The following is a 20,530-nucleotide window of genomic DNA, read 5'->3' as shown; positions in this document are numbered from 1 at the left end:
TAATCCTGCATACCAGATGGAGCTGATAAACAGCTGCCCTGGACACAGAATTGACCTGCGCCTCCATGGACAGCTGTGAGTCCAAATGACTCCCAGGCTGCGCACCTGATCCTTCAGGGGCACAGTTACCCCATTCAGGACCAGGGAATCCCCCACACCTGCCCGCCCCCTGTCCCCCAAAAACTTCTGACTTGTCAGGACTCAACCTCTGTTACTCCTTGGTTAGGGAAAGGCACTTGGCACATGTCCAGAGTTGCCTTAGAAATGTACAGTCGGACGGGACCCCCAAAGTCATCTAGACCAACCCCTTGCCATGCAGCAATCGCGGCTGAAGATTTCCTGACAACTCGTTGAATTCTACTGTTCTGTGATTTGTTTGATTTGCTTCAACAAAATCTTTGACAAACCAATGAATATATTTTTACAAAATCGTTTCCCCGCAAAGGATTGTGGGAACTGCAGTTTACCCCCCACAGCGCTATGGTTCCCACCCTTAACAAAACTAGAATTCCCAGGATTCTTGGGAGGGGAACGATATGCTTTAAAAGCATATCCCATGCCAGGCTCGATTCGGTTTAGCTTTTAACGCGTTCTTCTCTCACGAGGTTCTCTTTTGTTATTTGGGTTATACGGGTAAGATTTAAGAATAAATACTTTCCCCCTTTTTCTTTTAAAGGCCCAAAGGCAGGAGCGTGAAAAGAGCTGCCTGGAGGCAGGCTTGAAACCAGCCCTGGTCTTCCATCCCTCTGCGAATACAGATGGCTGGAACCTTTTCCATGCCTGCTATATTCAATTACCCTGCAATAACCCGTCCGCTATTGATTTAGAAGCCAAGAGCTGGTCTGGGCACTAAAACTCATATATATATGAGCAGCGAGCACAATTCTCCACGTACTCTTCTTCATGTGGACAAAATGATGTCACCAATGCACAATGGGGGGGGGGGCGGGCGGAGGGTGTCAGCAGCAGCAGCCTGCTAGGGGGAAAAAACCCTGAAGCTTGCAGAAGTACAATGGATGGATGGCGGCTAACAGATTGAGGTTGAATCCTGACAAGACAGAAGTAATGTTTTGGGGGGACAGGGGGCGGGCTGGTGTGGAGGACTCCCTGGTCCTGAATGGGGCAACTGTGGCCCTGAAGGACCAGGTGCGCAGCCTGGGAGTCGTTCTGGACTCACAGCTGTCCAGGGAGGCGCAGGTCAGTTCTGTGTCCAGGGCAGCTGTCTCCCAGCTCCATCTGGTACGCAGGATGAGACCCTATCTGCCTGCGGACTGTCTCGCCAGAGTGGTGCATGCTCTAGTTATCTCCCGCTTGGACTACTGCAATGCACTCTACGTGGGGCTACCTTTGAAGGTGACCCGGAAACTGCAATTAATCCAGAACGCGGCAGCTAGGCTGGTGACTGGGAGTGGCCACTGGGACCACATAACACCGGTTCTGAGAGATCTGCATTGGCTCCCAGTACGTTTCCGAGCACAATTCAAAGTGTTGGTGCTGACCTTTAAAGCCCTAAACGGCCTCGGTCCAGTATACCTGAAGGAGCGTCTCCACCCCCATCGTTCTGTCCAGCTCTGAGTGTCTTCTGGTGTTTCCCTCCCTGTGAGAAGTGAGGTTACAGGGAACCAGGCAGAGGGCCTTCTTGGTGGTGGCGCCCGCCCTGTGGAACGCCCTCCCATCAGATGTAAAGGAAATAAGCAGCTATCCTACCTTTAAAAGACATCTGAAGGCAGCCCTGTTTAGGGAAGTTTTTAATATTTAATGCTGTATTGTTTTAAAACTTGATTGGGAGCTGCCCAGAGTGGCTGGGGAAGCCCAGCCAGATGGGCGGGGTATTATTATTATTATTATTATTATTATTATTATTATTATTATTATTACAAAAGCATATTTTAGAGGGAGGCAACTGGGGGGTGGGGAGACCCTATAAATCAGGGGTAAGCAAACTAAAGCCCGGGGGCCAGATGCGGCCCAATCGCCTTCTCAATCCAGGCCGCGGATGGTCCGGGAATCAGCGTGTTTTTACATGTGAAGAATGTGTCTTTTTATTTAAAATGCATCTCTGGGTTATTTGTGGGGCATAGGAATTCGTTCATTTTTTCTCTCCAAAATATAGTCCGGCCCTCAACAAGGTCCGAGGGACAGTGGACCGACCCCCTGCTGAAAAAGGTTGCTGACCCCTGATCTCTATTGTGGGTAGGCAAACTAAGGCCTGGGGGCTGGATCCGGCCCAATCGCTTTCTCAATCCGGCCCGCAGACGGTCCAGGAATCAGCCTGTTTTAACATGAGTAAAATGTGTCCTTTTATTTAAAATGCATCTCTGGGTTATTTGTGGGGCATAGGAATTCGTTCATTTTTCTCTCCAAAATATAGTCTGGCCCTCCACAAGGTCTCAGGGACAGTGGACCGTCCCCCTGCTGAAAAAGTTTTCTGACCCCTGCCGAAGAGGCTCAGTGGTTTAGACCACAGCGCCACCTGTGTCCCTCTACAGTGGTACCTCGGGTTACATACGCTTCAGGTTACAGACTCCGCTAACCCAGAAATAGTGCTTCAGGATAAGCACTTTGCTTCAGGATGAGAACAGAAATTGTGCTCCGGCGGCGCAGCAGCAGCAGGAGGCGCCATTAGCTAAAGTGGTGCTTCAGGTTAAGAACAGTTTCAGGTTAAGAACGGACCTCCGGAACGAATTCAGTTCTTAACCTGAGGTACCACTGTATCTCAAAATATCCGGAGGACTGTCACATGGAAAACAGACACAGACCAATGGATTCAGATGATGAGAAAGGAGATTGTGACTACGCTATAGGAATGGCTTTCTGCCAGCCGCTCGACGGTGAAACACCCTCGGAAAGTGGAAGACTCTCTTTCATTGGAGATTTTTAAACAAGAGGTTTCATGTCCGACTGCCAGGGATTATTTAGCTCCGATTCCTGCGTCGCAGGGGGGCTGGACTAGATGACCCTCAGTCCCCCCCCAACTCGGCAGTTCTAAGATTCCAAAATGCATTATCAGCAGCAGCTGCTGCACACTGCCCGATCCTTTAGTCTGCATGCAGAGACATGCCCCACTCTGAAATTCAACTTCGGCAGGCTCCAGGGGACTTGATATTGTTATGAGAAGCGCTGAGATATTGCAAATGGAAACGTCGGCAACTGGATTTGGGTTGTGGATGCTGTTGTTGAACTTTATTGGATTTCCCCCAGCCACGGGTAAATCCAGATTAAATCGGCGGAGAGGGAAAGAAGCAGCATTGTCTATTCTTATTGTTTTATTGCATTTCTGTCCCAACTTTTTCTCCGAGTAGCTCAAGGTGGTTTAACGTGGTTCTCCCTCTCCTCATTTTATCCCCACAACACCCCTGCGAGGTAGACTGGACTGAGAAGCATCAGCCGGACCAAGGTGGTGAATTTCATGGCTGAGAGGGTGGGATTTGAATCATGGCCTCCCATGTCCTAGTCCAGGGGTCAGCAAACCTTTTCAGCAGGGGGCCGGTCCACTGTCCCTAAGAGCTTGTGGGGGGCCAGACTATATATTTTTTGGGGGGGATGAACGAATTTCACCTTTGACTGGACTTAACCATCCAGGGGTCCTTTACCTTTTATTTTAAGATATCTGTAGATATTGATGTTCCTCTGGCAGACAGATGTTGCAGGTGTGTGTGGCACATTCTAGCGTAGGATTCCAGTACCATACCCTCCAACATTTCTCCGATGAAAATAGGGACATCCTAATGGAAAGCGGGTGGTGCTGTGGGTTAAAGCCTCAGCGCCTAGGGCTTGCCGATTGAAAGGTCGGCGGTTCGAATCCCCGCGGCAGGGTGCGCTCCCGTCGCTCGGTCCCAGCACCTGCCAACCTAGCAGTTCGAAAGCACCCTCGGGTGCAAGTAGATAAATAGGGACCGCTTACTAGCGGGAAGGTAAACGGCGTTCCGTGTGCGGCTCTGGCTCGCCAGATGCAGCTTGTCACGCTGGCCACGTGACCCGGAAGTGTCTTCGGACAGCGCTGGCCCCCGGCCTCTTTGAATGAGATGGGCGCACAACCCTAGAGTCTGTCAAGACTGGCCCGTACGGGCAGGGGTACCTTTACCTTTAATTGAAAGCGGGGTATTCCCGGATCAAATCAGAAACCAAGAAGGCATCTGCAAATCTGGGACTGTCCCTGGAAAATAGGGACGCGTGGTGGGTTTGGTACGATCTAGTTGAGATTCCAGCATTGCCAGGGGTTGGTTTGGATGCCCCTTGGGGGTCCCTAAGAACTCTTCAAATCTGTGATTCTGTTACTAGATGGGCCGCTGGCCTGATTCATCAGGCTTTGCTTAGGTGCCTAGGATACTGTGGCTGTTTATAACAGGGGTCAGCAACCTTTTTCAGCTGTGGGCCAGTCCACCGACCCTCAGACCACGTGGTGGGCTGGACTATATTTTGGAGAGAAAAAATGAACAAATTCCTATGCCCCACAAATAACCCAGAGATGCATTTTAAATAAAAGGACACATTCTACTCATGTAAAAACACCAGGCAGGCCCCACAAATAACCCAGAGATGCATTTTAAATAAAAGGACACATTCTACTCATGTAAAAACACGCTGATTCCTGGACTGTCCGTGTGCTGGATTTAGAAGGCGATTGGGCCAGATCCGGGTCTTAGTTTGCCTGCCCATGTCCTAGTTCAGCAAGGTTTATTGGCCATGGGCTGTATCACTCCCATGGCAATCGTTCATGGGCCAGACCGGTGCAGTGCGATGCCAGAAATCGCGTGTGCGCATGTTGATGGTGCCAGAAATCACTTCTGCGCATGCCCAGACTGTGAAAATCGCACCTGCGCAGAAGCGAGTTTCGGCGTCTGGACACGTGCAGATGCGATTTCCAGCGCCCCTCGGTGAGTCCCCACACCACACTGGGCCAGTTTAGCGCAGTGTGCGGGGGACTTGCCAAGCGGGTGACTCGGTTCGGGGGTGGCTCGGGGGCCAGTAAAATGGTCTTCGTGGGCCGCATCTGGTCCATGGGCCGCACATTGCAAACCCCTGTCCTAGTCCAATGATCTGACCACTATAACACAGAGGCGGGTTTTTTGTTGCCCAGAATAGCAAAACCTTTGCGCACTTGGGGAACATCCGTCCCATTAAAAATTAAAAAAACTCATCTGTAGAGAATTTACCCCCCTCCCCAGGACAAATGCAACTCACCCCAACAAATGGGGTTACACAAAACGACCCTTTGGGTTCCTTCCAACTCTATGATTCTGTGATTCTATGGCATTACTAAAAATAGACAGATTTACTGGGGGGAAAACATGGGACTGTTCCTAATAAATGCATTTGGAAGATGGACGGAATAAGGCTTGGGGGGACAGCTTCAATTGCTAAATTTATGAGGCTCAGGCATAGCTGTCAACTTACAGATTTGAAAATAAGGCACCAGCAGCCTCGAAAATAAGGGATCAGCAGCCAAAAAAGGGGATTTTCAGAGCACAGGTACCTTCAACTTCTGAGCCCCTCCGAGCCAAAGGCAGAAAGCCCAGCCAGCAGCCAAACGAAGCCTCAAGCGGTGGTTCCCACAGCGCAGCAACCCGGCAAAGGGGATGCAGCAAGGAAAACCACCGTCACCTCTCCGCTGGGAAGCGCTGAGCAAAGGCGAGTCCCCAGGCAACCCGGCCGATTTGATCGGCACAAGGCATGCAAGCTCCACCCCCCAGTCGTTCTTAGACTCCTTATTGGGTGAGCAACGCAGCCAAGCAACACAGTTGGAGCCTCCCTCCTCCCTGGCCAGCAGGGAGGGAGGGAGAGGAGCTGCTTCCTTTGAAACCCGGGAAATTTAAGGGACATCATCAATAAGGGACAGCAGCGGGACACGGCACTGGGATAAGGGACTTTCCCGCCAAATAAGGGACAGTTGACAGCTATGGGCTCAGGCTACAGCGAAAATGGATGGACATAGGAAGCAGAAATAGGATTTGGGCCCGTGGAGGAAAAAGACCATCCCAGCCATGGGGAACATCATTAGAACATAGAGGAAGAGTCTACACTATGGGATCAGATGAATGGCCCATCTAGTCAAGCCTCCTGTTCTCACAGTGGCCAAATACCCCTAAGAACCGAGGGATCCAGATAGACTGCGTCGAGACCTGGAGGTTCCATACGAAACTAAGAAGAGCCTGGTTGCAAGCGCAGGCCAAAGGCCCACCTAGTCCAGCCTCCTGTTCCCACAGTGGCCAACCAGATGCCCCAATAGGAAACCCGCAGGATTCGAACACAAGACCCTCTTCCACTCCTGTGGCTTCTGGCAACAGGGATGCAGAAGCATCGCTGCTTCTGACCATGGAAACAAAGAACAGCCGTCCTGGCAAGCAGGGTGGATAAAAATCAATTTTTAAAAAATTGTATTTAATTGTATTAATCAGATTTAAAAAAAAATTTAAACAGATTTTTTCATTTTAATCCGATTTTTTTTAATCAGTGTTTTTTTTTTTAAAAAACGGATTTTTAAAATAAAATGCTTTCAGAGGAAACAACATTTCTAAATATAGTTTTCTATTTAAGTTATAATGTAGTCCAAAGGCTATTCATCAGGAAATCAGGATTTGTTTTAAGTTTTCCTTGTGTGCTAAAACTCAGTCTAAGGTGTGTGTTTTTTAAACCACATCAGTTAACAAACGTGGATACATACACTATAATGCTATTGCTTTAGTTACCTTATTTTTCTCTCTATAAGACGCACCAGACCACAAGACGCGCCTAGTTTTTGGAGGAGGAAAACAAGAAAAAAAATCTTCTGAATCTCAGAAGCCAGAAGAGCAAGAGGGATCGCTGTGCAGTGAAAGCAGCAATCCCTCTTGCTGTTCTGGCTTCTGGGACAGCTGCGCAGCCTGCATTCACTCTATAAGACGCACACACATTTCCCCTTACTTTTTAGGAAGGAAAAGGTGAGTCTTATAGAGCAAAAAATACGGTAAATAAATTGTTGAAATGGTTATTAAGGGAATGGTTGTTTTTCTCCTTCCAATAAAGTACAGCAGAAAAGTTGTCCAAATAGAAACAGTTAACTTATTAAACCTCACCATAATTTCCTAATTATCTGGTCTACGTATTTCTAATCGTATAACCGAATCAGTCATTTTTGATAGAGCCGTAAAAATTACTCTGAAAATTTATCGTTCCTTCATCTGATTGTAAATATTAAGATTATACCAGAAAGCATGAGTCTGTAAAGAAAAAGAAAAAAGATTTAAATCAAGTCTTACTGACTAGTGATTTAAATCATGATTTAAATCGATTTGATTTAAATCAAATCCACCCTGCTGGCAAGCAGCCTTTGATAGCCCTCTCTTCCTCCATGGATTTGTTTGATCCCCTTTTTAAGCCGCCCAGGTTGGTGCCCATTGCTGTCTCCTGTGGCAAGGAGTTCCGCAGTTCAACTACACTCTGCAATTTTCCTCTGCAGTGGCGGATGGGATGTGGGGGGGGGGGGAGAGAGAACTTCCCACCTCAGGCTCCGGTCTGGCCATGCCTTGTTCCCACTGGGGACCCCAAAACGGAGCTCAGATCTTGACGTCTGTCCATTCGCCGCCATTCTTCCTCTCGCCAGCAGGTGGCATCAGCTGCGGATCTGCAGAGAACAGAGACAACCGGGGGGGGGGGTGCGTGTTAGAGGAGAAGCCTTGGGTGCCCCCCCCCCCACTTTGAAGGGTACACCCGCTCCTCTGATGGGTGCCAGGCAGGTCTGCATTCTGGACTTCCAGCTTCTCCCCCTTTGCGCGGTAAAAGAAACAGCACCTGATGAACTTCTGCCTGCCTTACAGCCATTAAAGGCTCAAGAGAGCTCTTCAAGCCAGAAAGCCACACAAACATCAAGTTTCTGGTCCATAAGTCCCGGGGATCTCTCCCCCCTCGTCTATCCTTCTCACTTCTTCCATCCCCGGCCAAAGAATCACATCCCATTTTCTCTCTGCCCCCACCCACCCCAATTCTACACTTTGCAACAATTTCAATCAGCTCCAATTTTCATTAAACTGCCTACTTTTGGTGTGGCTTTCCCTCTTCTAGAACTGCATTGCTTCTAGAAATTCAGTTCTGTGAAATGCTCAGAGCAGCAGCAGGTATTTAAAATCACAACGGAAAAGCAAAAACGTTCAGATTTTGAACGTGATTTTTTCCCCTTTCCCAAATGGAAATGTTTGAGAGGCTTAGACATGCAGGCCTCTCGTGAATAGTTTGGGCAGGATTCACGTATAAAACCTTGCACGCGGTGGGGTGCTCAAATTCCGGATGCCGTTGCATGTCAGTCATCAAATAATAATATGAAACCCAATATCACTGCAGGTCGAATGCAGCCATCAAAAACTGAGTGAATGCCTTTCCCACAGCAGTCGCTGGAAGGTCTGAAGAATGGGGAAAAGGAGGAGAAGGAAAGTGTAAAAGGAAAGGGAGCAGCTATATTCCACATCTCCAATTGTACCCAGCCGTTCAAAACCACTTGCCTTGGGACCAGGGGAAGAGAGCCATTCAGACAGGGCCAAATTTTGGGCGGTGCCTGCTGGTTGCCAACCCCCTGAACCAAGAAAGAATTGTGCAAGAGGCAGTGTGACTCCTCTTCTGTCGCAAGAGAGTGCCGGTCAGCAAGCACACAGTTCAAAGATGGAGTTAACTTGTTATTAGCAACACACACACACACACACAGAGAGAGAGACTTGGTTGAGTGTCAGGCCTAATGAGCAGAGAGGCTCATTCCTCCATGAAAATCAGTTGCCGATACTGAAAATCCCTGCCTCCCCACAGCCATCTAAGTCCCCTCCTCTCTGCATAGCTGTCAACTTACAGATTTGAAAATAAGGGACCAGCAGCCTCGAAAATAAGGGACCAGAAGCCCAAATAAGGGATTTTCAGAACACAGGTATGTTCCACATCTGAGCCCCTCTGAGCCAAAGGCAGAAAGCCCAGCCAGCAGCCAAACGAAGCCTCAAGCGGTGGTTCCCACAGCGCAGCAACCCCGCAAAGGGGATGCAGCAAGGAAAACCACCGTCACCTCTCCACTGGGAAGCGCTGAGCAAAGGCGAGTCCCCAGGCAATGCGGCCGATTTGATCGGCACAAGGCATGCAAGCTCCACCCCCTAGTCGTTCTGAGACTCCTTATTGGGTGAGCAACGCAGCCTAGCAACACAGTTGGAGCCTCCCTCCTCCCTGGCCAGCAGGGAGGGAGGGAGAGGAGCTGCTTCCTTTGAAACCCGGGAAATTTAAGGGACATCATCAATAAGGGACAGCAGCGGGACACAGCGCTGGGAGAAGGGAGTTTCCTGCCAAATAAGGGACGGTGGACAGCTATGCCTCTCCAGGGCTTCCCCCAAGCAAACGGAGACTGCGCCTTCATGCAGCCAACCTCTACTCCGCTCTTTTCATGCCTCTCCTGGTTCTGGGAGACAAGAGGGGAGGGGAGCTTCAAAAATGTACAAAAACGAAAAGAAAGAGTGTTGGAGATGTGAAACAGAAGGTGCGTTCTATCATATGTGGTGGGATTGTAAGAAGGTAAAATCCTACTGGGAAATGATATACAATGAATTGAAGAAAATGTTAAAAATAACTTTTGTAAAAAAACCCAGAAGCCTTTTTATTAGGTATTTTAGGTCAAGACATATCAAAAGAAATGAGGACTTTATTTATGTATGCCACTTCAGCAGCAAGAATGTTGATTGCATAAAATTGGAAGGTCGGATCCTGCAGCTGAGGCTCCAAGACTTTGGTCACCTCATGAGAAGAGAAGACTCCCTGGAAAAGACCCTGATGTTGGGAAAGATGGAGGGCACAAGGAGAAGGGGACGACAGAGGACGAGATGGCTGGACAGTGTTCTCGAAGCTACCAGCGGGAGGCAGTGGAGGACAGGAGTGCCTGGCGTGCTCTGGTCCAGGGGGTCACGAAGAGGCGGACACGACTAAACAACAACAAACTTTAAGCTTAAAGCCTGCCTTCAGGGATAACACTGTGCTGTGTCTGATTGTGAGTAAACTTTATTTTTATTGCTTGTGAATAAGACTGTAGTGTCTTTATTCTTTTAAGAGGGATTCGAGGGAACTTGCCATTGTATAATAGTGAGAGGCTCACACGAGCCTGCAACCAGCTATCTGCTGTGCTTGTAAAAAGGGGAATGTAAACTCTGCTAATGAATAAGACTGTGGTGTCTTTATTCTTTTAAGAGGGATTTGAGGGAACTTGCCAGGAACGTACAATTCAATCTGAGACAGACTGGATTGTATAATAGTGAGAGGCTCACACGAGCCTGCAACCAGCTATCTGCTGTGCTTGTAAAAAGGGGAATGTAAACTCTGCTAATGAATAAGACTGTGGTGTCTTTATTCTTTTAAGAGGGATTTGAGGGAACTTGCCAGGAACGTACAATTCAATCTGAGACAGACTGGATTGTATAATAGTGAGAGGCTCACACGAGCCTGCAACCAGCTATCTGCTGTGCTTGTAAAAAGGGGAATGTAAACTCTGCTAATGAATAAGACTGTGGTGTCTTTATTCTTTTAAGAGGGATTTGAGGGAACTTGCCAGGAACGTACAATTCAATCTGAGACAGACTGGATTGTATAATAGTGAGAGGCTCACACGAGCCTGCCACCAGCTATCTGCTGTGCGTGTAAAAAGGGGAATGTAAACTCTGCTAAGTAAAGGAACTTGCTAGAGCAAGTTAGGAAGGATATTAATAAACAACATATTCTCTCCTGCCACCCTGAACAGTCCCGACTCGCTTACCTTGCTCTTCTGCTCTGGACACCTCTCCCCCAGGCCCAGAGGGGTTGCTATGGAGGTCCACATTAGTCCGTGACCACCTCCTTCTCCGGGGAGACGGCGCCTCCTCAGCCCCCGTCTCCGAGGGGTGGCTCCTGGGGCCTTTCTCGCTGTCCTTGCCCAAGGCCACCACACTGCAGTCCCTCCTCACCCGGGCGGCCCCCGAGCCGTCCGCGACCCCCCACCCCTCGGGTCTGGAGGCCGAGCAGGGCAGCCCGGCTCCGTGGGGCTGGTTCCCGTTGGTCTGCGAGTAGACGTTGCTGACTTTGGCTTTCTTGTGCTCCTCTTGCCCGCTGTAGACTTTGTACCGGATCATGAGGATGATGATGAAGACCAGGACGGAGGCCACGATGATGCCCCCGATGATGATGATCATGGTGCCCCCCAGGAACTGGGTGTGAAGCGAGTGGCACTGGGGGGCGTCCTGTGGGGTGCTGAACTGCACACAGCCCAGGCTGCGGGTGGCCGTCAGAGACGTCACCCCGTCGTTGTAGACCGCCAGAACGCACAAGTTGTAGTCCCGCCCAGAAGCCAGGTCCTTCACCAGGAAGGCTTTGCTGGACGAAGGGATCATTCTGAGATGGGGAGAGAGAGAGAGAAAGAGAGAGTTAACAGGGCTCACCCAAACTTACCATATTTTTTCGCTCCATAAGTCACACCTAGTTTTTAGAGGAGGAAAACAAGAAAAAAAATATTCTGAACAAGACAGTGGTTGTATGAATTTTGTGGTTCATGCTGGGGCCACAGACTGTATTCTGCTCTGGTCAGACCTGACCTGGAGTACTGTGTCCAGTTCTGGGCACCACAGTTCAAGAAGGACACTGACAAACTGGAACATGTCCAGAGGAGGGCAACCAAAATGGTCAAAGGCCTGGAAAGGATGCCTTATGAGGAACAGCTAAGGGAGCTGGGCATGTTTAGCCTGGAGAAGAGGAGGTTAAGGGGTGATATGATAGCCATGTTCAAATATATGAAGGGATGTCACATGGAGGAGGGAGAAAGGTTGTTTTCTGCTGCTCCAGAGAAGCGGACACGGAGCAATGGATCCAAACTACAAGAAAGAAGATTCCACCTCAACATTAGGAAGAACTTCCTGACAGTAAGAGCTGTTCGACAGTGGAATTTGCTGCCAAGGAGTGTGGTGGAGTCTCCTTTGGGGGTCTTTAAGCAGAGGCTTGACAACCATATGTCAGGAGTGCTCTGATGGTGTTTCCTGCTTGGCAGGGGGTTGGACTCGATGGCCCTTGTGGTCTCTTCCAACTCTATGATTCTATATGTGATTTGATGGAGAGTTCGGGGTAGCCCAGTGCAAAAATCCTCAGGATCCATGTGGATCCGTGCTTTATAATCACGTTTTTGCACCATTGCGGCCCCAGGCAACAGTGGATGTGTGTTTTTTTGGTGCAGGCTGTAGCCCTGGACATGCTATGTGGTCTGATGGTGAATTTGGGGTGACCCAATGCAAAAATCCTGAGGATCCATGTGCTTTTACCTCCCCGTTCCCAGGCAGCCTCCTTTATCGCTAGAGTCCCTTATCTCCCTCCTGATCGCTTGCTGATCAGCTGCTCAGTGGCTTTGTTTCAACACCCCCTTCCCTCTTTCTAAAAAAATAAATAAAAAATAGCACTATCTGCTTTTTGCCCCTGGGCAATTCGGCTCCAGGGACCACGCATTCGCTCCATAAGATGCACAGACATTTCCCCTTACTTTTTGGGGAAGAAAAAAGTGTGTCTTATGGAGTGAAAAATACGGTACCTTTTGCCCCATGCTGTCTAGGCACAGGTCCACACTTTCCTGGTTTTTATTATTATTACAGTCATACCTCATGTTACATTTGGTTCATGTTACGTTCTTTCAAGTTACGTCCCGTGGTGACCCGGAAGTTCCAGAAAGGGTTACTTCCGGGTTTCACCACTCTCGCATGCGCACAAGCGCCAAATCACACCGCGCACCTGCGCAGATACGGCACTTCAGCTTACACTCTTTTCATGTTGCGAACGGGCCTCCGGAATGGATCCTATTCACAAGCAAGAGGTACCACTGTATTATTATTATTATTAAAATTTTTATTTTCAAAAATACACAAACAAACAGACATTTGACAATCTCACATACTTAAACACAAATGAGGAAAAAAGAAAATAATGCACTCCTGTGAATTTCCTCTCCCACAGCTCGTCGTCTCTTAAACTTAGAATTCTTAGTGTACATTGCATCTTATATATCTTAATGTTCTTAATATAGTTACATTTTTCTTATTTTCCTTTACAAGCTTAATCCATACATACCAACATGTTGTCCTTAGACCAGTGTTTAGTCATGTGCCCTTCATAGCATTTACATTCTGCCCTCAGAATGGATTAGTCTGGTACCTTATGGTTGCTGTTAGTCTCGCCATATCAATAAATTCAGATAATTTACAAATCCAGTCCTCTTTTGTGGGTATGGTGTTTCCGTTCCAATTATTTGCATGTACAAGTCTAGCTGCGGCTGCTGCATACAAAAATAACCTTTCTTATCTTGTAACAATTATTATTATTATTATTATTATTATCATTATTATTATTACACCATCACTTTGCCCAGGAAAACCTGCTTTTTAACGCTGAATTGGAGCAAAAGATAGATTGCCGAGAGAGTTCAAGAGCGGCTGACTGGAAAACTCAGGAACCAAGAGGACAAAAACTTTACAAAAGAACGGGAAATATTGATAACTTATCTAAGAGACCACTGTAAGCAGATGGAAACATTGGCCGGATTTCGATTTCACTTGCAGTGTAACAATTACCATGGATAATATGGATTGATATAAAAGTTAAGAGTTTGGAAAAAGATGTGGTTTAAAATGTTTAAAATGGGACTCCAGGGGTAGGGTGGGGGAAAGTCTTGAGATTCAGAGAAATCTCAGGATATTGTTATATATTTGGAGGGCCAAGTTTGGCCGTGCCTGCCCTAAGAGGAAGGCACGCTTGGCAAACCCTCACCGGGATCAACTCCCGCCGGGAAACCAATGTCTCCACTGTGGAAGGACGTGTGGATCCAGAATCGGCCTCCACAGTCACTTACGGACTCACTTGAAAAATCGTGTATATGGAAGACAATCTTGCTCAGCTACAAGGAATCGCAGAAGAAGAAGACGCTTTTTCTCTTAGCTACAGAAGTCCCAGGTGCTACAATCTTTCCTCCTCATAGAGCCTCTCCATAACCCTCGATCAATTTAGTCCCCCTTTCATGAACCTGTACCAGGGGGTGAGACAAGCTAGAGCCATCGACATCTCTCTAAGTTTTAATGTTTTCAAGTTGTATTTTAATCTTGTTTTTCAAGTTGTATTTCAATCAGTTTGTTTTTGTATCGGGTGTTAGCCACCCTGAGCCCTGTCTTGGCTGGGGAGGGCAGGGTATAAATAAAATTTATTATTATAATATTATTATTATAAGCCTCATGCATCTTGTGGCAGGTAAAGGTAAAGGAACCCCTGACCATTAGGTCCAGTCGTGGCCGACTCTGGGGTTGAACCATGAGGCAGGGTCCAGGCTGCTCAGATTACTGCCACCAGACCTCCCCTTTCATGATGTAACCATGATGTATTAGTGATGTAGTTTGGGGGGGGGGTGTAACATGGGGATTAGGTAAAGGTAAAGGGACCCCTGACCATTAGGTCCAGTCATGACCGACTCTGGGGTTGCGACGTTCATCTCGCTTTACTGGCCGAGGGAGCCGGCGTACAGCTTCCAGGTCATGTGGCCAGCATGACTAAGCCACTTCTGGTGAACCAGAGCAGCGCACGGAAACGCCGTTTACCTTCCCGCTGGAGCGGTACCTATTTATCTACTTGCACTTTGACATGCTTTCAAACTGCTAGGTTGGCAGGAGCTGGGACTGAGCAACGGGAGCTCACCCCGTCGCGGGGATTCGAACCGCCGACCTTCTGATCGGCAAGCCCTAGGCTCTGTGGTTTAACCCACAGTGCCACCCGTGTCCCATCTTGTGGCAGAGAGATCCACAAATCCATTGTACCCTGCTCAAAGGGAGAGTTCCCTTTCACTCTCCTGCCTGGATGCCCACGTTGGTGTCTCGCATTGAGGCAAGGAAGAAGGGCTACCCCTATGCTATCCATATAATCAGTTATCAGTTATCAATATATTCCTATATGCTCACACATAATCAGGGCTTACAGTATTTTATAATCCATTTTGAATCAAAGGGAAGCTGTGCCTTAGCTAACTGCATACTGCTTGAAACAGCAAAATTAGGAGCCGACCTTTCCCCTACAAACATCCGTGTACCCTGGACAAGGGGGAGACGTGAATCAGAGATTCTGGTACAAAATCCCCTCAGATACAGGCTAAATTAATCCACAGAACAGGAAGAGCAAAACCACAAAATCTCCAAACTCCCTGTCCTGTCATAACTAGGGGAGAGGTTAGACAGAGCGTCACTGCAAGCAACGGAAAGCAGAACTAGAACTCTGTGCTTGACCAGGAGCTGGAAGCATGGCAAGGAGCTTGCTAATTGGCTAATTTCGCTGGCGATATCGTGACTGCCTCATGATCAATGATTTGCTGTGATCTGTTCAGGTATAAAGACCTCTGGATTTCTGTCAGTTGGGTTCCCAGTTCCTTTTGGAAGAGATTCCAAACTGGGTCCTTATTGCCTGGCAATAAACTTCACCTTCTAATTCTCCATTTGCTGAGTCTGCCTGATCCTTATTGACACCAAGAGGGTACCAGCTTACATTCATTGCTTCAGCATCACAAGAGAGGAGGGGGATGACTTCTCCCTGGACATTTTCCAACTCCGCAATGCCCTTTTCTGAGGCCGGGCGACCGGGTCTCCCCCATTCCTGGCCTGCCTCCCTCCCCACCGCCTCGCATCAAGACAGCCTCTGGAGTTCTGCGTTCCCACGCCTGCAACCGGGATTTGGAGAGGCGCGCAGGCAACATGGCTGCGTTCCGCATCGTAAGTAGGTCACTTAACATTAGCCGTTTCTTTCCGGCCAGCGAGGCAGACAGGCTAGTTCTGGGCCATCTGCCAGGGCGCAGGGAGAAGGGGGGAAGGGGAGGCATGGCTACCCAGGGGACAGTTTCTGACAGCCTCTCTGCCTCTTTGCAAATAAGAAGAGCAACTCAGCAGCTTCGAGGGAGGATGCATGAAGGAAGGAGGAAAAACAGAAGAGGAGGACAGTGCAGGGAGGCGAGGTGGAATATTCCACGAAAGTCTGGGCAAAGGCACCCCGTTTGATGGGCGGGCGGGAGAGCGCACCTGTCCTGCATCTAGAACGCCCCGGGTCCAGTCCCCACTGGCAGCCTCTAGCTCCTGGTCTGAAATCCTAGGCAATCACTCTCAGTCCTTGCAGTCGCTACTGGAACAACAGAGGGGCATGCTCTAAGGTCGTTTCCCCTGTTCCTCTCAACTGTTAATGGAGAAATCTGAGGGCTCCCTTGGACAAAAAACAAGGACCCCAGCCAGGAATACCAGAGCAAAACAGCAGCCAGTAGGCTTGGTCTTGATTGAAGACTATCGCGACAGGACTCCCACCTGCCATAAGGTGGAACAAGATGGAAGCCCCGAACAAAAGGGAACCCAAACTTTTATTAGCTGGGTGGCGCTGCTATGGGTTAAACCACAGAGCCTAGGACTTGCCGCTCAGAAGGTTGGCGGTTCGAATCCCCGCGACTGAGTGAGCTCCCGTGGCTCGGTCCCTGCTCCTGCCAACCTAGCAGTTCGAAAGCACGTCAAAGTGCAAGTAGATAAATAGGTACCACTCTGGCGAGAAGGTAAACGGCGTTTCCGTGCGCTGCTCTGGTTCGCCAGAAGCGGCTTAGTCCTGCTGGCCACATGACCCAGAAGCTGTACGCCGGTTCCCTCGGCCAGTAAAGCAAGATGAGTGCCGCAACCCCAGAGTCGGCCACGACTGGACCTAATGGTCAGGGGTCCCTTTACCTTTACCTAATCCCCATGTTACACCCCCCCCCCAAACTACATCACTCATACATCATGGTTACATCATGAAAGGGGAGGTCTGGTGGCAGGAATCTGAGCATCCTGGACCCTGCCCCATGGTTCCCCTTGCCCTCCACCAAAAACCAAACAAGTGTAACAAAAGAGATCTTTACATTTCCCTGTTTCCCAGCCAAGTTAATCACACCCTTTGGTCTTCATCTGGGTTTGTTATTTCTGGAATGGCTACCTGTCTGGCACTCAGGTATCAGGATGCCAGGACGGGTCAAGTTCACTGCATGGATGGTGTTAAAGGAAAATGTTATGAAAATGATGTATAGATGGTACTTAACCCCTGTAAAACTAGCAAAGATCTACCATAAGAGTGATAATCTATGTTGGAAATGCAAAGAAAAAGAAGGTGGACCTGTCTCAAGGTGAAAGACTTCTGGGAAAAGATTTATAATGAATTGGAAAAAATGTTGAAATATACATTTAACAAGAAACCAGAAGCCTTTCTACTTGGAATAACAGGTTTGGAATTGCCCAAGAAAGATGTTAGAATGTTTTTGTATGCCACAACTGCAGCTAGAATTTTGTTGGCCAAAAATTGGAAATTACAAGACGTACCAACAGTGGAGGAATGGCAGATGAAGATGATGGACTTTTGGGAGCTAGCTGACCTGACCAGAAGAGTCCGCGACTAGAAGGAGGTAGAGAACCAGGAGGAATGGAAGAAATTTAAAGACTATTTATCTAAATATGCTAAGATAATCTAAATAGAATTGCTTGCAAGTATCAGATTGGCCTAGGATTTAAATATGGCATGTTATAGAATAATATGTTCAAAGTTAAAATGAAAAGAAAGAAAGATGTTAATTGACTAAGTAAATTTTATGTGAAAATACCGTAGTTTTGGAAAACTGCTACAATGATATATATGGAAACTCAGCCGGGGGATTTGAGGAAGTCACCTAACAATGTTAACAAAAGAGGAATTATTACAGTCAGGATCTATGTTTGTTTGCTTGTTTTTTGATGTTTTCTTTTTATATTTGTTGATATGTTTGCTATAAATTTGGAAAGTTAATAAAAATTTTGGAAGGGAAAAAAAAGGAAGATGATTTCAGGGTCCGGGTAGGTTCATATGTAAAGAGGCGGTCCTTGAGGTATCGCGGTCCTGATCCGTTTAACATGCGCTGCCCCCCCCAATCTTGGGGACAACCCGGCACCTCTGCCTCCATGAATTTGCCCAGCTCTCTTTATAGCCATCCATATTTGCTGGCCATCCCTGCCTCCTGTGGCAGAGAGTTCCGCAGGTTAACTAAATGTTAACCTTCCTTTTCTCTGACCTGAATCTTGCACCGTAAAATCCAGGAGTTCTGGTGTGACGAGAGAGGGAGAAAAGGGGCTCTTTTTTTTTCCATTCCAGGCATATCTCCAGCTGAGAAACGACTGAGTTGTCGGCGTCACGGAATCGCTCCATCGCTCTCAAAGGAGACGGAATGAGCCACCTGTTGGGTCTCTGACTGAGTCACTCTTCCTGTCAGGAGGCACATCCAGACAGGTGACTCACACAGACAGAGGGGGTGGGACGCTCTGGGGAGAAGTTGTTTTCGTCCTCACCACACTTCAGAAGCAACCAGTTTCGGGTTTTAAGGGTGACGAGGGACCGATAATCCCGACGCCGCTATCTGAAGTTCGGGGAAAGCTACCTGAAATGATTCCATGCTGGGGATCATTAGAAAAGGGTCTGAAAATAAAACTGCCAATAACATAATGACTAATTCAGCCAGCTAGCCCTGGTGATTATCTAATGCTTATTAGATGGATTCCCCCTAAATTGATTTCTGAACTTTGAATTTTATTGTTATTCATGTTTTTATACTGTATTTTATGCTGCTTTTACAATACATTTGTTGTTAGCCGCCCTGAGCCTGGTTTTTGAACCGGGAAGGGCAGGGTATAAATAAATTATTATTATTATTATTATTATTATTATTATTATTATTATTATTATTATTCAAATATCCGGTGCGACTGCATTTGGAGAACTTTGCTCATAATTCTGGTCGCCTCCCCTCAGAAAGGATATTCTACAGTTGGGAAAGTTTCAGAAATGACAGAGGGGATGGAGCGATTCCTCTCTGAAGAAGAGTTGTAGTATTTGGGACTTTTCAGTTTAGATAAAAGGAGAAAGGGGCGAGAAGATGGAAGTTTATTAAATCATGGCTGGAGCAGAGAAAGAGTGGCGTTTTTCTCCCTCTCTCCAATAGAGGAGGTGCAATGAAGCTGAAGGCTGAAATATTCAGGACAGGTAGCACAAAGGAATTCTTCACGGAGGACGAACTATGGAACTCACTGCCACTTGAGGCAGTGATGGCCACTGACCTTGATAGCTTTAGAAGTGAATTAGACATGTTCATAGAGGAGGCAGCTCTGCTTCTGAACACGAGTTGCTGGAAACCGAAGAGGAGAGTGTGGGATGTGAAACACAAGAGCAGTCAAGTACAACAATCCTAGAGTGAACATGTTGACACATGGGGAGGAATGTTTGTCCAGCCAGCAGGTCAACTTCCTGTTTCCTTCTGGGCTGGGACAGACTTCCTCTGCATGTGACTAGAGGTGGGCGTGGCCTCACCTGTGCAGGTAACGACAAAAGCACAGGGCAGGGCAGCCATCCCTCTCTCTTTGACTACATGCAACGGAGAAGCAACATCTGCTTAGCCAAAGATGCTCTCATCCAGCTCAGAGAGGACAAAGGGACTGTCTCCTTATGAGATAGTTTCCAGGTGTATGTTACTTTTCTAAGCAAAGATTGCCTTTTGGGATCTGATTGTGAACAGAATGTGAGTAATCTCTTTTTATACTTTTATAGAAGACTGTGTCATGTCTTATCTTTTATGAGGGAATAAGGGGGAAATACCAGAACAATTATTATAGAGGCTTTAGCGAGCCTGAGCAAACGCATCCGCCATGAGTTTAAAAAGGGGGATGTTACTCTGCTAAATTGTGAACTTGTTTACACAAGTTGGAAAGGCTATAATCAGACAATATATCCTCTCCTGCATCCCTGAACATTCCCACAGGAAGGGATCCTGAGGATCATCTAGTCCAACCCTCTGCAATGCAGGAATATGCAGCTGCCCCATACTGTGGGAAACTTGCGGATAGTAGGAGAGGATCTATTGATTGAATATTATCCTTCCTCACTCACGCTAGCTGGTGGCAGAGTACATTCCCCCGTATATTGCAGGAAGCTAGTTGATGGATTTGTTAGATTCACATGATGGATGGATTCACATCCGCTGTGAGTTTAAAAAGGGGAATGTTACTCTGCTAAATTGTGAACTTGTTAACACAAGTGGGAAAGGCTATAATCAAACAATATATCCTCTCCTGAATCCCTGAACATTCCCACAGAGGGCTCTTGTGCTCAAATCTGGTACAGTGGTGCCTCGCAAGACGAAATTAATTCGTTCCGCGAGTTTTTTTGTAGAGCGAGTTTTTTCGTCTTGCGAAGCACCACGGCGGGGATGGGTGGGGAGAAGCAAGGCAGCTGCCGCAGCCGGTCCTTGGACTCACCCGCGCCTTGTGGACACCGCGCGACGCGGCTGCTAGAGGGCGGCGGGGCTCAGGAGCGTGACTCTGGCTGCAGCGCTGGCTGCTGGCGGCAACGGCTCCTGAGGGGAGTGCGCGAGGGCGGTGGGCAATGCGCGAGGCAGCCGGAAGGTCGGAAGGTTGGCCGGAAGGTGGGAGGGAGCCGGAGGAGCCGTCAGCAGGAAGGTGGGAGGGAGCCGGAGGAGCGG

The 20,530-nt window shown here is 48.0% G+C and overlaps 1 protein-coding gene across 1 annotated transcript in view; it reads right to left on the bottom strand.

The window, feature by feature from the left end:
• Positions 1-20,530, bottom strand: part of LOC310684296 (leucine-rich repeat and fibronectin type III domain-containing protein 1-like protein) — a 62,021-nt gene that overhangs the window by 2,528 nt on the left and 38,963 nt on the right. The window contains exons 3-4 of the mRNA XM_083455204.1: positions 10,745-11,355; positions 7,482-7,603 (exon numbers count right to left, since the gene is read on the bottom strand). Of these exons, the coding sequence (XP_083311330.1) occupies positions 7,536-7,603; positions 10,745-11,355 (679 nt within the window). The 3' untranslated portion in view covers positions 7,482-7,535. The remainder of the gene's footprint in view (positions 1-7,481; positions 7,604-10,744; positions 11,356-20,530) is intronic.

Source organism: Podarcis tiliguerta, assembly GCF_965153285.1.
Source record: "Podarcis tiliguerta genome assembly, chromosome: 8".
In the NCBI taxonomy this organism is placed as follows: Eukaryota; Metazoa; Chordata; class Lepidosauria; order Squamata; family Lacertidae; genus Podarcis; species Podarcis tiliguerta.
The sequence above is the reverse complement of the archived record's forward strand: the minus strand, read 5'-3'. Positions and strand labels throughout refer to the sequence as shown.